Below are 14767 nucleotides of genomic sequence, written 5' to 3'. Positions count from 1 at the left end.
CAAAACAAAGAAAGGTGATGCATGACCATTTTCTGTGTTGATTTCTCCTATCATATTCATTCCTGATTCAATATTAAAGTTCTCTTCTGTAACATTAAATAGCCATAATAACCTTTGCTGTTTTAAAAACACAGATAATGGTTTCCTCACAGTTTATTTTTATCTTATATGTATGAATGTTTTGCCTGCATGTGTGTGTATGTGCATGCTGCGTGTTTGACTGGGGTGTGCAGAGGCCACCGTGGGCATCACATTCCCTGGAACTCAAGTCACAGACAGTTGTCATCTGCCTGTGTTGTCAGTAGGAACTGCACCCAAGTCCTCTGCAAAAGCAGCAAGTGCTCTTGACTGCTGAGCCATGGATGTAGTTCCAAATGCTGAGAGCTTGTGCTGTCTCTCTGTCTCTCTCTGTCTCTGTCTCACGCTCTCAGTCTGTGTGTGTGTGCGCACGCACGTGCACGTGTTTGTGTTTAAAGAGGCGATGATGTCTTCCTATGTTTCTCAGGCTGGCCCTGAACCCAAAGGCTCTCCTGCCATCCTGTCTCAGCCTTCCAACAGAGAACAACAGATGTGCCCAGCAGCCATTTTATGGCTTTAAAGTTGGGTCTGGAGGGATGGAGTTTGGTCCTCAGCACCCATATTTGGGTGGCTCACAAATCTAACTCCAGGAGATCCAATGCCCTCTTCTGACCCCAAGGGTACTTGATGTTGTGTGTACACACACAGATATGCACATACACACCCATAAATTTAATATTTTTGTGGGTTTTTTTTCTGAGACAGTCTCAGGTAACACATTGTGGCTTTGAACTGCTGAGCCACTGACTGCCTTGCAGATGCTGGTGTTACAAGTATGGGCTGCTAAGCCTTGCTTTTTTGTCTTTGGTTTTGGAACAGGGTCTTTTCATAGAGCTTAGCCTATATGTGACCTTGAGCTCCTCCTGCCTCTGCCTCCTGAGAGCTGAGGTTATAGGTATATTCACTGTGCTTGGCCTCCTGCCTTATGTTAGATCCCTCTGCAGACCCTTCCTTTTGTACTAACACGTGTACTTCCTAGAAGGAACCCTCCCTCCTGCCTCCCCTACCTCCCGCTTCTAAGCAGTAGGGCTCAGGTCATCTCTCCATAGTCTCAGAAAACTGACTCTGTGACACTGTTTAATACTTCCTGGTTCTTGTTTGGTATTGAGGTCATTATAAATGACAGCACCCAATAGGTAAGGTCCTGTTGCATCAGGCAGAGTTCCTGACAGTGTTTAGTAAATAGATGAGAATCAGTTACAGACAGTAACTGCAGAGGCCTGAGGGAGCTGTTACTTCTCCACAATCCTCCTGTTTATAGTAACGGTAAACGCCTCAGCCTGTCATCTTGCCCTTCCTCAGAATCAACCACTGAGTGTTAGGACGGAAAAAAACCATTTGCTGCTGCAGACAGATGAAAAATAGTTTGTGATTTGCTTCATGGTTTTAAGAGATGGAAAAATACAGCTTTTGACTTCCCTTCTTTCAAATGTAGAGAGAATATGTGTGTTTTTAGAGATTAATACTGAGGCAGTTCTTGCTATTTTGAATTTCACTTTTTTTTTAAAAAAAAGAATTATTTTATTTATATGAGTACACTGTTGATGTCTTCAGACACACCAGAAGAGGGCATCGGATCCCATTACAGATAGTTGTGAGCCACCATGTGGTTGCTGAGAATTGAACTCAGGACCTCTGGAAGAGCAGCCAGTGTTCTTAACCACTGAGCCATCTCTCCAGCCCCTATCTGGAATTTCATATAGAAATCCTCACAGTTTTCAAAGCTTAGCAGAAGTAAAATGTATTATAGAATAGATAGATAAACCAGCTAAGGAACATCCATCTATATATAAAATAAGCCCATCAGTAAACATCTAAGCAGACTACTGGGGGGGGGGGTGGAGAGATGGCCCAGAGGTTAAAGCACTGGCTACTCTTGTAGAGAACCAGACTTCTGTTCCCAGCACCCATGTTTGTAGCTTACAACCTCCTATAATTCCAGCTCCAAGGGAGCCTCTTCTGCCTTCCATGAGTCCCCGCACACGTGCGCACACACACACACACAAACACACACAGAGACACACATAGACACAAATAAAAAAATGAAATCTTTAAACAGTTACTCTCCATTTCTGTACTTTCTGTGGTTTTCCTCCTCTACTCAAGCAGTCCGTCCTACTGGAATGCCTGTCAATCCATCCTTCTAGTCACTGACTCTGTAGTCCAGAACCTGAGCTAGGTATGGCTAGGTCCAACTCAAACCCTACCTCTTCCAGGCAGAATTTCCTGTCCCATCCCTGGTGCCTATTCTTCAGCCTTCTGGTGCTCACAGCATCTCATGACATCACTCTAGTGCATGGTGCTAAGTTCTACTTGGTGTTGTCTCTAGTATTGTGCTTTATCTCACATAACACTTAAGACAGAGGCAGAAAGACGTCAGAGTGAGGCCAGCCTGGGCTGTGTAACCACAGCTTATCTCCAAACACGAAGGGCTGAAGATTTAGCTCGCAGGCAGAGCTCTTGCCTGCCACAAGCAAAGCACTGAAAGAAAAAGCCTGGCTTCTACTTGGCCTCAGATTTTTCTCTGTCATCTTTGGGCTGACTCAGATGGTAGCCATCTTTTGAAGTTCTGTTTATTTGTTTTACCATCGACTCCTTCTCTTCTAGGGCTAAAGTCGCTGCAGCTGATGGGCCACCCAGGACCCCAGCCCAGGGCCTCATACCAGTGAGGCACACCGTGACACTGGACAAAGATGTCCTCCTCCAGAACTATGGATTCCACATTTCTGAGACTCTTCCCCTCACAGTGGTGGCTGTCACAGCAGGTATGGGCTGATGGGAAAACAGGAAAGGATCTTTCCTCTTAGGGAAAGTAGTTGGGCTTCTCCCCACCCTGCCCCCCCAATCCTCTCTGGCCTGTAAGAAAAGGCAGAAAGTGCTACCTGGGAAGCTGAGAAATTCTGACCTTGTTCTAGGGCTCTTCGTCTTCCTTGAGTGGCCCCAGAAACACTCGCCACTCTGAGCCCAAGACTCCCACTGGCCTTGGCCAGGGCTCCACACTCTGTGCCTTCCACGCCTGTGTGGGGTAGGGAAGGTATAAGCTGGCCCTCCTCTTTGACTCATGCACGTCCTGGCTGGCAAGTGTCTGCTGGGAGAATAATAGATTGATCTGTTTTCACTAAGTCTCTGTGAAATAAGGCTGTGCCCCAGGGAAGAGGAGCAGGCTGAGAGAGCCTTTGTTTTCATGCTTGAGCTGTGTATTGGTGTTAGGTTTGATGCTGGTTAAAATACATTAACTTAACTTCCGTTTGTATATGTAAGAATGTACACACGCTCAATTCCTTGGCCAGCTCTGATAGTTTGGACCGTTCTGTTCCTTTTTCTTTCTGTGGCCAGTCTCCACCATCTCTTGAAACTGATGGGAAATAGGTACCTTTCCTGTGGCTCACAATGAGAAAAACTATGCTTTCTATGAGCCAGTGCCCCTGGGACCTACGCTGCACTGTGACTGGTGGCAGCTCACCCTCCTGGCCTGAGCAGTTACCTGTTTTCTCTCCAACAGGCGGCTCTGCTCATGGCAAGCTTTTCCCCGGTGATCAGATTCTCCAAATGAACAATGAGCCGGCTGAAGACCTTTCCTGTGAACGAGCGGTTGATATTCTCAGGTACTCACCTGTCCTACAGCATCCAGAGCCACTCGGGTGATTGAAGAGCAAAGTGGAGCCACAGGAATGCTGTGGCTGGTCTGTCCCCTTTAAAGCACCAGAACAGTTCCAGCTATCTCAGAAGGTGGCATTTTGGCTATGACAGTACTATGATCTGCTGTCTTCTACCCGGCACTGTTGCAGGATAAATACCACACCGTGAACCCTACCGGAGATTGTGTTATTTACTAAAAAACAAAACAAAACTGTTTCTAGTTATGATGTGGCTCAGCCCTTAGCACCTTTAATCCCTCTGACTGGAATACAGACATGACCTTAGTTCACACCTTTCATCCAAACAATGAAGGTAAAGTTAGTTTGTAGAAGGAAGCACCCATGTTTGAAAGTGATGTCTAATTGAGTGGCAGACGAAGTGATGAATCAGAGAAAGATTTGACAGAGGAGAATCTGCACAACACTCATGAGGAGAGAAGAAAGAGAGGCAACATGAGAGGGAGTCACACCGAGGGAGAGGAGAAGGAGGAGTCGTACAGAGACAGCTTGCAAAGAGAGAACAGGCTAGCCACAGGTGAAAGCAGAACGAGCCAGAGAATAAGAAGGATCCAAAAGGATTAGAACATAGTGCCAAAATTAGCATGAGGCCAAGCAGAGCAATTCAGTCAAAATCTGAAAGAAGCCAGATTGAATCGGTCATCTTGGAGAGGAGTTTTGAGCCAGACAGCTGAGTTGAAGCAGACAGTCCGAGCTCAGGAAGAACTAGGAAGGGTGCGCTTGCTCAGCAGTAAGTCTCAGAGGCTGAAAATGTGTAGGTAGGCCTAGGTTAGACGGTATGGAGGCTAGAAGCTTCCAGGACTGAGCCTAGGTTAGTAGATTGAGGTAGTAAGCCTTGGAGACAGTAATTGTATCAGGTGGATAAAAGTTATCTTTACAAGTATGGTTCACTCTCTTCCTCCCGCCTATAGAACTTCGGCAGGCATAGAATTTATGTTTATCAAACCTCTACTTTGCCTAAAACCCCAGGCTGAGCACTGTAGGGAGTGAGTGTACTGCTGGGTACTCCATAGGCCCTACCCTGGGTGGACTGACGGTAGCATAGGACAAAGCTTGAAGTAAATAGACACCAGTGTTTGTCTTTAATCCTGTCACCGTCTTCTTGAATGTTCTATTACGGCCTGACTGGCATACATGTGGTTTGGTGATGTGGGACCTACAGCTTTCTGTGGTATCGTTGTGATTTACACGAATGCTTCCCTGTCTCCCTGGACCTTCCCAAGAAAGAGCAAGGCACACGTGCAGAGGATATTTCATAATATAAGAGAATATGTAGCACTGAGAATCGGCCACCCTCCTTTAAAGGTGCTGGGGTAGGGAAAGGCTCTCCGCATACATCAGGACACGTGCAGCCTCGGGCTTTTAAATTTCCACTCAGCACTGCATTAGGACTTTGATACTCATAGAAATGAGAAGCGGGGTTTGGTGAGATTAGCATGTGCTTTCTGTGAGCTGGCTGGCCTGGCTTTGGGTCGGTAGGCTCATCAGTGAGCGTATCTAAGGCAGCAGTAATAGGTAACATCCACAAGCCGGAGAAGGAGGAACCGAAGATGCAGAACCCATGTCCACCCTCAGGGAGCACAGTCCTACTGTGGAGACAGTCAGTTCAAGTTAAGACTCACAGAGAATCTATGAAGCCAAACCCGATATTGCTTCAGGAATGCCAGAGGTGTAATTGAATCAGTGGAGCAGACAGGAAAGGATTTGATGATTTTATTTAAAAGTAAGTATAAAAACCTCAAAGTTTGCTTTCTAGGTTATTGGGCTGTTTTCCCAAAGAGGATCATTCCCAACAGATTTTTTTTTAAGTGCTACTAATACTTCTGTCAGTCTTAAACTCCAAGGGATCAACATATGTATTTATAACTTTAAGCCACAGTCTAGAACTGGGTGTTTAGGTAACACTTGGCCCCTGTCTGCTCACTGAGCATCTAGTCTGGGCAAGGAACCCTGGGAGGCAGAGGCAATCGCTCCCCAGCCACTTGCAAGCCTGTGCAGATCAGTGTGGTACACACCCTTCCAAAAGGAGGATGGGCAGGGTCAGCGGTAGGTGGAGCTGAGAAGCCATGCTGCAAACACAGGGGACTCCCAGCTTAGGAGGAAGTTGCAATTTGATAAAGCTGAGAAGAGTCCAGAAATATTTCAGTTGCACCCTTTTCATTTATTTATTTATTTATTTATTTATTTATTTATTTATTTATTTATGAGGCTGTGTCTCATGTACCCAGGCCAGCCTCAAACTCATGACCTTGAACTTTCCATCTTCCTGCCCCCACCTCTCCTATACTAGGAGGCAGGTGTGTGTCACCACACCCAGACCACGTAATACTGGGGATCAAATCCAGGGCTTTATGCTTGCTAGGCAAGCGCTGTGCATCCCCTGGGGCAGGACCTTTCCTGCCAAGTAGAACTGGGTGATGCTCTAGGTAAGTTAATGAACTTGGACAGGGATGGGGGGAGAGGTGTGCTGAACACTTCCCTTTGCCCTAAGAAACATAATGGGAGCTGGAGAGATGGCTCAGCGGTTAAGAGCACTGACTGCTCTTCCAGAGGTCCTGAGTTCAATTCCCAGCAACCACAACCATCTGTGATAGGATCTGATGCCCTCTTCTGATGTGTCTGAAGACAGCTACAGTGTATTCATGTACATAAAATAGACAAAGAAATTTTTTTTAAAAAGAAAAGAAACATTCTGGGAGGTAAAATCCCAAATTATGGAGGGTCCTGGGTGCCAATATAGCAAGATCCAGTGTCATTCTCCCAGAGAAGGGTGGCCAGGATGGGTGTGCCTGTGACTCTGCTCCTGTGCTTGTGTGCATCTCCGCATGGACTGCTTTTGAAGCTTGATGTCCTGGGTCTGAAAGCAAGGCATATTTTTTCATTCATTTTTGTTGAAAAGGGTAAACAGACAGACAAACAGACATAGACAGACAGACAAAAAAATCCAGAATAACCTGACAATTATAACAACAAAATCTGCCTCTAATTTCTCCAAAGGTATCTGAGGCCCAGTATCCATTGTACAGCACTGGGAGCTTGGATTCTTTGTGACTTACCTCTGAAAAGGCGTGTGCTCACATGAACTAGAGCAAAGGCAACCTGCAGACAGTGGTAACCCTCAACTTGAGCTTAACCATTGGATGGGGATGATGTACCCCTTCCAATGACCTAAATGTTTAAATTGAAGAAGTCAAGTGAAAGCTTCAAACTGCTTCTTTTGTAGGCATGGCAAGGGGGTGGGGGTGGGGAATGGAGCTCCTTCCTGGTCCCTTTTAAAAGAAAGTGGAGGTGTGACAGTTACCTGTCAGATCACCTTTGAAATCTCCACAATACTTTCAAACAGAAGTGTCTCTTCGGTATCTTGATTGCATGCCTGGGCTCCCTGCAGTGACTGTGTGTGCCCAGACACTACAGACTGGTTGGCTCTTATCTGATAGGTGCTATCGCCTGAGCAGAGTTTAGCCTGTATGTTTTGAAATAGGAGGCTAGATTATCTGTGTTGTCACTGTGCAAAAACAAAAAACAAAATGCACACACACAAAATCACATACTCAATACTGGCCAATATCCACTGCATGAGTTTTCTCCCGTGTGACACTAAAGGAAGAAGAGCCTTGAGAGGAGTAGACAGATGGCAGAGGCAGGCATCCAGAAAGAAGGAGCACTGAGATGGAGAAGCCTTTCTAAAGAGTAGGGTTTATCATAGTCACCACACACAGACACTCACAGACATACACACAGATACACACACAGACGTAGACACACAGGTGCACACAGACACAGATGCACGCACACACAAATGATTGAATCATCCTGTCCTTTTCTGTTTTTCAGGGAAACGGAAGCTGCCCTTTCAATTACAGTTGTCCGCTGTACATCGGTAAACCTCTCTTTTTGTTCTATATGTTAGTTTCACTCTCCCTGATCCTAAGATTCTGATGCTCCTTGAAGATATCCCTTAGACAATAGGGCAGAGGGCAGAGGGTGGCAGCTACCAGGCAGTGGATGGCTAGTCAGCCAGCGGGGCCTGAAACCCTTCAGGCCATAGGCACTGTGGAGGAAATATGTGGTCCAGGCCTTGGGGACCTGCTGTTCGGGGGAGGAGACCATCTGTGATGGGCAGTGTGCTGATGGAGGGGACATCAAACAGGGAGCTCCAAGACAAGCTTGGGTGAATGACTTTGGAGAAGTCTCTTCTTCAAGTTTTCACTGGGTAAAATGGCAGGTGACAGTAATTCTCTCATCTGATGGGTCATTCAAAGCACCAAAGTGCCGGGTGTGACAGTTTTATCAGCTGAGGCTAACCACAAGGCAGGGATGAAAGTGTGATGAGCCAGAAAATGGCAGTCCTGGACCATGAAAGGGGCCCTGGACACAGGTACAGGGAAACTCGTGGGATCGAGAGCAAACTGACCAAGGAAAAATTCACATTCTGAGAAATTGACTAAACATAGATCAAAAAAAAAAAAAAAAGGAAGTGGAAGTATCATAAGGAATTTTAATAACATATTTAATAATCTAATAATCTAACGTGAATGACCACATACTAGATTACCAAGAAAATCAAACCACTCCTGAATTCAAAAGAAAAAAAAAAAAAAAAAAAAAAAAAGAAAGAAAAAAAAGCATATAGGTCTGGTATGGTGGCTACACTTAAAATCCCAGCTCTCAGGAGGATCAAATGTTTGAGGCCAACCTGGGCTACAGAGCAAGCCCAAGACTACCTTAGGCTATATATGCGATCCTATTAAAAAATACACAAAAGAAAAAAATTAAAGGTTTCTTTTACTGAGTGAATTTACATAAAAACTAAGCTGTGTGTAGTGGCACAGGCATTTAATCCCAGAGGAAGAAGAATCTGTGAATTTGAGGCCAGCCTGGTCTACATTGGGAGTTCTAGGATAGCCAGGGCCACATGGAAACAACAACAAAAACAACAAAATTACTATGTAGTGAAGCTGTAATCAGTAAAATTGATAATCTTAACTATTTCTACTAGTTAAAAAGGAAATCAGTTAAGTATTTGGTGAAAAGAAGTTGGAAAAAACTAGAACTAGGAAGATGGGGATGCAGGAAATGGTCAGGCAGGGGCAGAAGGATTAGAACTTCAAGGCTAGGCCCAGCCACTTAGCCAGATGAAGGCCAGCCTGGGCTATATGAGATCTTGCCTCAATAAACCAAAACAATCAACTAAAATGATTAAGGAGAATAATACGAATCAAAATCTACCTCTTATAGTGAATTCTGCCTCAGGCTCCTGGGAGCTGGTACTGTAGTTCTGTGTGTCAGCCTTCACCGGTTTTAAGTACTTGCGATACAGGCAAGCTTACACATACCATATGGTGTCGTAGAATTTGTATTGCTGCATGCTAGTGGCCTGAATGCAATGCCTGGGACCTAGACAGTGAACACTGGAAGGAAAGAACCAGCTCCTCCATGTTGCCTTCTGACCTCCATGCAGGCCGAGTGACATGTGATTGTCACTACACTCACACACACAGACACACACAGACACACACAGACACACACAGACACACACACACGCACGCACGCATGCACGCACGCACACTTGGAAACATGAGTGCACACAAAACAATGTAATTTAAAAATTTTTAAAGAAATAAAAATAAAATACAAACAATATGGACAACTGTCAGACCACTGGCTCTTGAAGGTTTCCTGTGCCGGCAGCCATAGAAAGAAGCACAGTGGAAGAAATGGCCCTTAAATTGCATGAAAGCGTGACATTTCTGTGGTCTCAACACTCCATAAACAAAGAACTAGTCTCTTCTCCCCGTTCAACAAGTGTTTTATTTTTACTTCTTGGGAACAGTAGGGGGAAGTCACCCAATTAGAATTAAAATGTTTGCTATAAATATGACAGGCTGAATGTTCTATGCAGGCTAAGTGGAGGCCTTTTTTTATTCTAGCCGGAGTTTGTCTATGAAATAATGTGAACCCGATGTAAAAAATAGAGAGAGCTAATCAGTGTAAATAACAGTGCAGGTGGCAAGCCTTTCTTTTATTTAGCTTATTATCATCTCAATGGGAAACATCTTAATCTTAATTAGGTGGGGGTTTCCCGCAGCAGTTCATGAAATGGACAAAATAAAGCACTTGGTGCTGTGAGGCAGAAAATGGCATGTGGCTGTGTGGCTTAGAAATTGGAAAGCAGGGGAGGAAAAAAAAAGTCTGTGTTCCAATATCAAGCTTTCCTGGCAGAAACGTGAGCACCACACCCAGGAGGACCCACAGAGAAGCCCACCAGGACCCCTGAGAAATGCCCTGACCATAGATAGGCCTCTTCCAGAAGTGTCCCAAAGCATTTTACAGACATTACTGCAGCGTGAGACATGGCTTGCTTCACCAAGGAAGCTTGGTGTTGCTGTGGTTATGGTAGATTCCTGGAATCCGAATATAACTGAAACAGATTGGGAATTATAAAATCCAAAGCTTAGACATTAATGGCTATCTTTCTAGGACACAGAATTTTATGGAAAAATCATCCTGGCTCAAATTTGCATTTTTTAAAAAAATTGTTTATTTTTCTTAAATTACATGTGTGTGCGTGCGTGCGTGCGTGTGTGCGTGTGTGTGTGTGTGTGTGTGTGTGTGTACATGAATGCAGTGCCCAACAGAGCTGGAAGGAGGGGTCAGATTATTGGGAGCTAGAGTTACAGGCAATTTAAGCCACCTGACGTGGGTGCTGGGAATAGAGTTCAGGTTCTCTGGAAGAGCAGCACAGAGTCTTTCGTTGTTGTTTTTCTGAGACAAAGTCCTACTATGTAGCCCTGGCTGTCCTGGAACTCACTATATAGACCATGCTGGATTCAAACTCAAAGAAATCTGTCTGCCTCCATCTTCTGAGCACTGAGGGATTAAAGACGTGCAATACCGAGACGCGGGCCAGAACCGACTCTTAACCACTGAGCCATTGCCTAGGCCCCAAGTCTGCATTTTTCATCAATTATATTAATTATTTTAATATTATACTAACAATTAATATGTTGCATAATTTTCACCAGAAGGAAATCGTAAAAAGCAGAATAGACTCATTATCCCCACCTTTGCAGATCACAGATGCTCACTGTGTAGCACCCAGTTCAGGGGGGATGGGTTTATTTCCAGGGAGTCAGGTTCCAATGATGCCGTTTGACCTCCATGCACCCTGCCATTTTCAGGAAGTGACACTGAGTCACCACTGGCAAGGGTACTGCAGAAATATGAGATAGTTTTTCAACTAGCCATTTTTTAAAGATTCTTTTCATAAAGGGGAGTCCCCTTTGGAGTTCTTAGTTTCATTAATAAAAGAATTTAAGAATGGACTCTGTTGGAAGCCCAAGAACAGTTTTAATAGAGTTTAAAAGCCAAGCCCTGGGCCAAGCAGGTTGTAAAGCTCAGCCTGTCTAGGAGAGGAGTACGGAGGACAGAAGAGGAAGTCATGCCAACAAAGCTGGCATGGAGGCTGGCAACCAGCGCCGTGGCAGGTTGGGAGGCTTTCTAGAAAGAGTAAGAGAACCTGGAACGCCCAGGGAAGGCCAAGGTGTTAGAGAAAGATGCTTAGAAAGGAGAAAAGGAAAACAATGCTCATCTTAATAATTCAGAGAAGTGGGCAGATCTCCCACCCTCCCAAGGCTGCCTCCAGTGAGCTGCTGCACTAGGGGAGAGGATCCTGGTGGGGGGAGAGGGGGGACAGTATCTCATTAAAGAACTAATGATTCTACCTACCTTGTTAGTGTGGCTTGGGGTGAGCCCCCTAATCTCTCCACCCCCTACTTCCCTGGGTGTCTCTTAGCCAGACAGATTGAACCAGCCCAACTGGAACTTAGGGGAACTTAGCCAGAGATTCCATTCTGTTGACCTGGAAATTTTTCTACCCTAATACTTTTAAGTGCTAACTCTACAACAAAGACACACGTTTTATCAGTGAACCCAGGAAGATCCCAGAAGTCCTAGGATAAATGGTAGTTCATATCCTCCAAATTGTTCCTTTAAAAAAGATCAGTGCACTTGCGGAAGTAGTTTGTAGCATGTTACAGATGTTAGGGAGCCTGGTTTGCAGTGCTGGCATGCAGATATTAAAGCACAGAGGCTGCCATGGGGCCCATCAGTTGGGCTTGTCCATGACAGACAATGGAGTTCTCAAAGCAGCCAGTTCCATGGTTCCAGGAGTGACAGACCCTATTTCCTTGTAACTCCCAGTGACTGCTAGTTCAAAATAGCCTACCTTGTCTGAGACAGCTACCCTGAGATCTGGCTATATGGCTTTCCTGGCTTCAAGCTGAATAGTTACTCCTAATACTTCTCACTCTGCTGATGGGTATCTGGATGGACTACAATTTCAGTGACCTTTGCAAATGGTGACATCCGGAAAGGTCCACACTTCCACCAATAGCCAAAGAGTGCACCAAAAATGCTGGTGGAGCTCAGGGTTGGATTCCCATTTGGCAGGCCAGTGACAGTGTTGGCTTGGATGATACTTGTGGTCAGTGAAATACTGAACTGGTTTCAAATGAATAGCTTCCAAGCTGAGTCCCCCATCCTGTGCTCATCCAATTGATTTTTTTTTTTTTTTAATCCTCAGAGTCACTCTTCCTATTAATCCATGTCAGGTCATGTAGTTTGGCCGGGTGTTCTGGCTTGCTGTGCTTTTACAGTCCTGAGGCTGAAAGGCTTATTTGTACAGTTGCCAGCTATAATCAGCCTCCTTTCTTGTCGAGGAGCCTCCTCTTCTCGGAGCTCCTTCCCTTCCAGTTCTTAGCCAGCTAATCTTCTTTAACGTTTCAGCCCTTGGCCTGATGCTTAGGGGGGTTGCCCTCCCTAGCATGAGAAACAGTGATTGGCTCTGTAGGTTCCTACTCTCTGTGTCTCTCTTCTGCTCTGCCCCTGTTGCTCCATCTCCTGAGTCTTTAGAGTGGTGCTGGCTGCCTACTGCTATGAACACTGCCTGTGCTGTGTTGACAGCCGGCCCCTCTGTGCCCCCTTAGACTTGTTCTTGGCTTTCCCAGCCTTTGACTCAGAGCTTCTCCTGCTTCTCAAGGATCTCATTCAGCATCGGTTGCTTGGGACCTGATGACCTCTTACAGTTCTGCCTATATAAATTCTTCCTCTGCCTTCATCTGAGGCATTGCCAAATATCAGCAATAAGGGTTCAGCCAAAGGGAGCTTGAGTTACTTAGCTCAGTGGCAGCTCCCTTGTCTAACAGGAACGAGGCCCTGGGTCTGATCCCCAGCCCAGAAAAGGATGGGAAAAGAAAAAGAGAAAAAGAACCAGAGACTAGCCGCTTGAGACAATGGCTACTTTCCAGGGAAAGTGGATCTTATCCGGGCAGTGGTGGGCACATGCCGTTAATTAAGCACTCGGAAGACAAGAGGCAGTTCGAGGCCAGCCTGGTCTACAAAGAAAGTTCCCGAGAAGCCAGTACTACACAGACAAATCCTGTCTCAAAAAAAGCAAACGAAAGGAAAGAAAAGGAGGGAGGGAAGGAGGGAGAAAAGAAAGAAAAAGGAGATTATTCTAAGGGAGTTAAATTCTGGGTCCGGAGATGAAATATATCCCATCCTTCCAATGGTGGGACAGGAAGATCCAGAGTTCAAGGTTCAAGGTCAGCCTCTGCTTTATAACGAATTCGAAGACAACCTTGGCTCCCAGCCTTGGTTCTCAGAAGCCTAGCTCAAAAAAAAAAAAAAAAAAAAAAAAAAAAAAAAAAAAAAAAAAAAAAAAAAAGCAATTTTTTTTTTTTTTAACATTTTAAAAGAGAAAAAAGGGCCAGTCAGTGGTGGTACATACCTTTAATCCTAGCACTCAGGAAGCAAAGGCAGGTGGATCTCTGAGTACCAGGCAGCTAGTTCAGGACACCCAAGATTACACAAAGAAATCCTGTCTTGAAAAACAAATTAAGCTGGGAGGTGGTGGCGCATGCCTTTAATCCCAGCACTTGGGAGGCAGAGGCAGGAGGATTTCTGAGTTCAAGGCCAGCCTGGTCTACAGAGTGAGTTCCAGGACAGCCAAGGCTAACAGAGAAACCCTGTCTCGAAAAACTAAAAACAAAAAAAAAAAAAGAAAAAGAAAAAAAGAAAAAGGAACCAGAACTATTTCGAGTGCAGATCAACCATTGCTGAATCCACCTACTGGCTCTGCTTGTAGCTTTCTCCACAGTGGGATTGTGGGAGAGATTACTAAATGGTTTGCAAGAATGACATGTCTACAGGACCCTGGTCTGTCTATCTGGAATGCTGTCTTCAAAAGAAAAGGCTGAACTCTGACTTGTCCTTGCTGACTCCTTAGTCACCAATGATCGATGTTGAAAGCTCCCTGCTCATCTCTTAGATTTTTACCAAGAATTAACAACAGGCTTTCCAGTGTGTATTTTCTGAATTGTCAGTGTTTGTTGCTGAGAACTTGATATTGGCCATCTGTAGTCTGTAAATGTGTCTCCTTTCCCTGATCCTGGGCAGTGCCAACTGTGGCATATTCCAGTTCCTCGAACCCCTAGATTTCCCCTGGATCAGAGTCTTAAGCTCATAACTTTGGATTTCAACTTCTTCTTTTCCTATTTCATTTATTCTTTGATATTGGAAAACCAAGAGTTTCTTCATGAGAATGGAGCTATGCTTCCCTCTCATGCTCAAGTTTTTGTTACTCCTATGGCCTGAAAGCAAGCTATGTCTCTGAGGTCGTGAGTCGCAGTTGAATGCTCAGTCATACCAAGTGACACCACGATTTCTTCTTATTAAAATGTCAGGGCTATTGTTCGATTCACGTACGTCACGCACTGGTGTATTGATATCTAAGTCCATGAACTTGGCTTCCAGAAAGTTCCCCAATGCTGTTATGAGATCTCTTCCCTTGGCTACATAGAACATGGCCCAGGGGTTGGAGAGAACATGAACATGGCTCAGTGGTTAAGAGCACTGACTGTTCTTCCAGACTGTTAAGAGCACTGACTGTTCTTCCAGAGGTCCTGAGTTCAATTCCCAGCAACCACATGGTGGCTCACAACCATCTGCAATAAGGTCTGATGCCCTCTTCT

General features: G+C 45.1%; 1 protein-coding gene across 4 annotated transcripts in view; it reads left to right on the top strand.

The window, feature by feature from the left end:
* The window catches only part of Frmpd1 (FERM and PDZ domain containing 1), a 175619-nt gene that overhangs the window by 129576 nt on the left and 31276 nt on the right, over window positions 1-14767 (top strand). For all 4 annotated transcript variants that reach the window (XM_076935043.1, XM_076935042.1, XM_076935044.1 and 1 more), the window contains exons 3-5: window positions 2686-2843; window positions 3581-3683; window positions 7569-7614. In XM_076935043.1, coding sequence (XP_076791158.1) covers window positions 2686-2843; window positions 3581-3683; window positions 7569-7614 — 307 coding nt within the window. The remainder of the gene's footprint in view (window positions 1-2685; window positions 2844-3580; window positions 3684-7568; window positions 7615-14767) is intronic.

This window comes from Arvicanthis niloticus, chromosome 5 (genome assembly GCF_011762505.2).
Source record: "Arvicanthis niloticus isolate mArvNil1 chromosome 5, mArvNil1.pat.X, whole genome shotgun sequence".
NCBI lineage: Eukaryota > Metazoa > Chordata > Mammalia > Rodentia > Muridae > Arvicanthis > Arvicanthis niloticus.
This window is presented reverse-complemented; position numbering and strand designations above follow the sequence as displayed.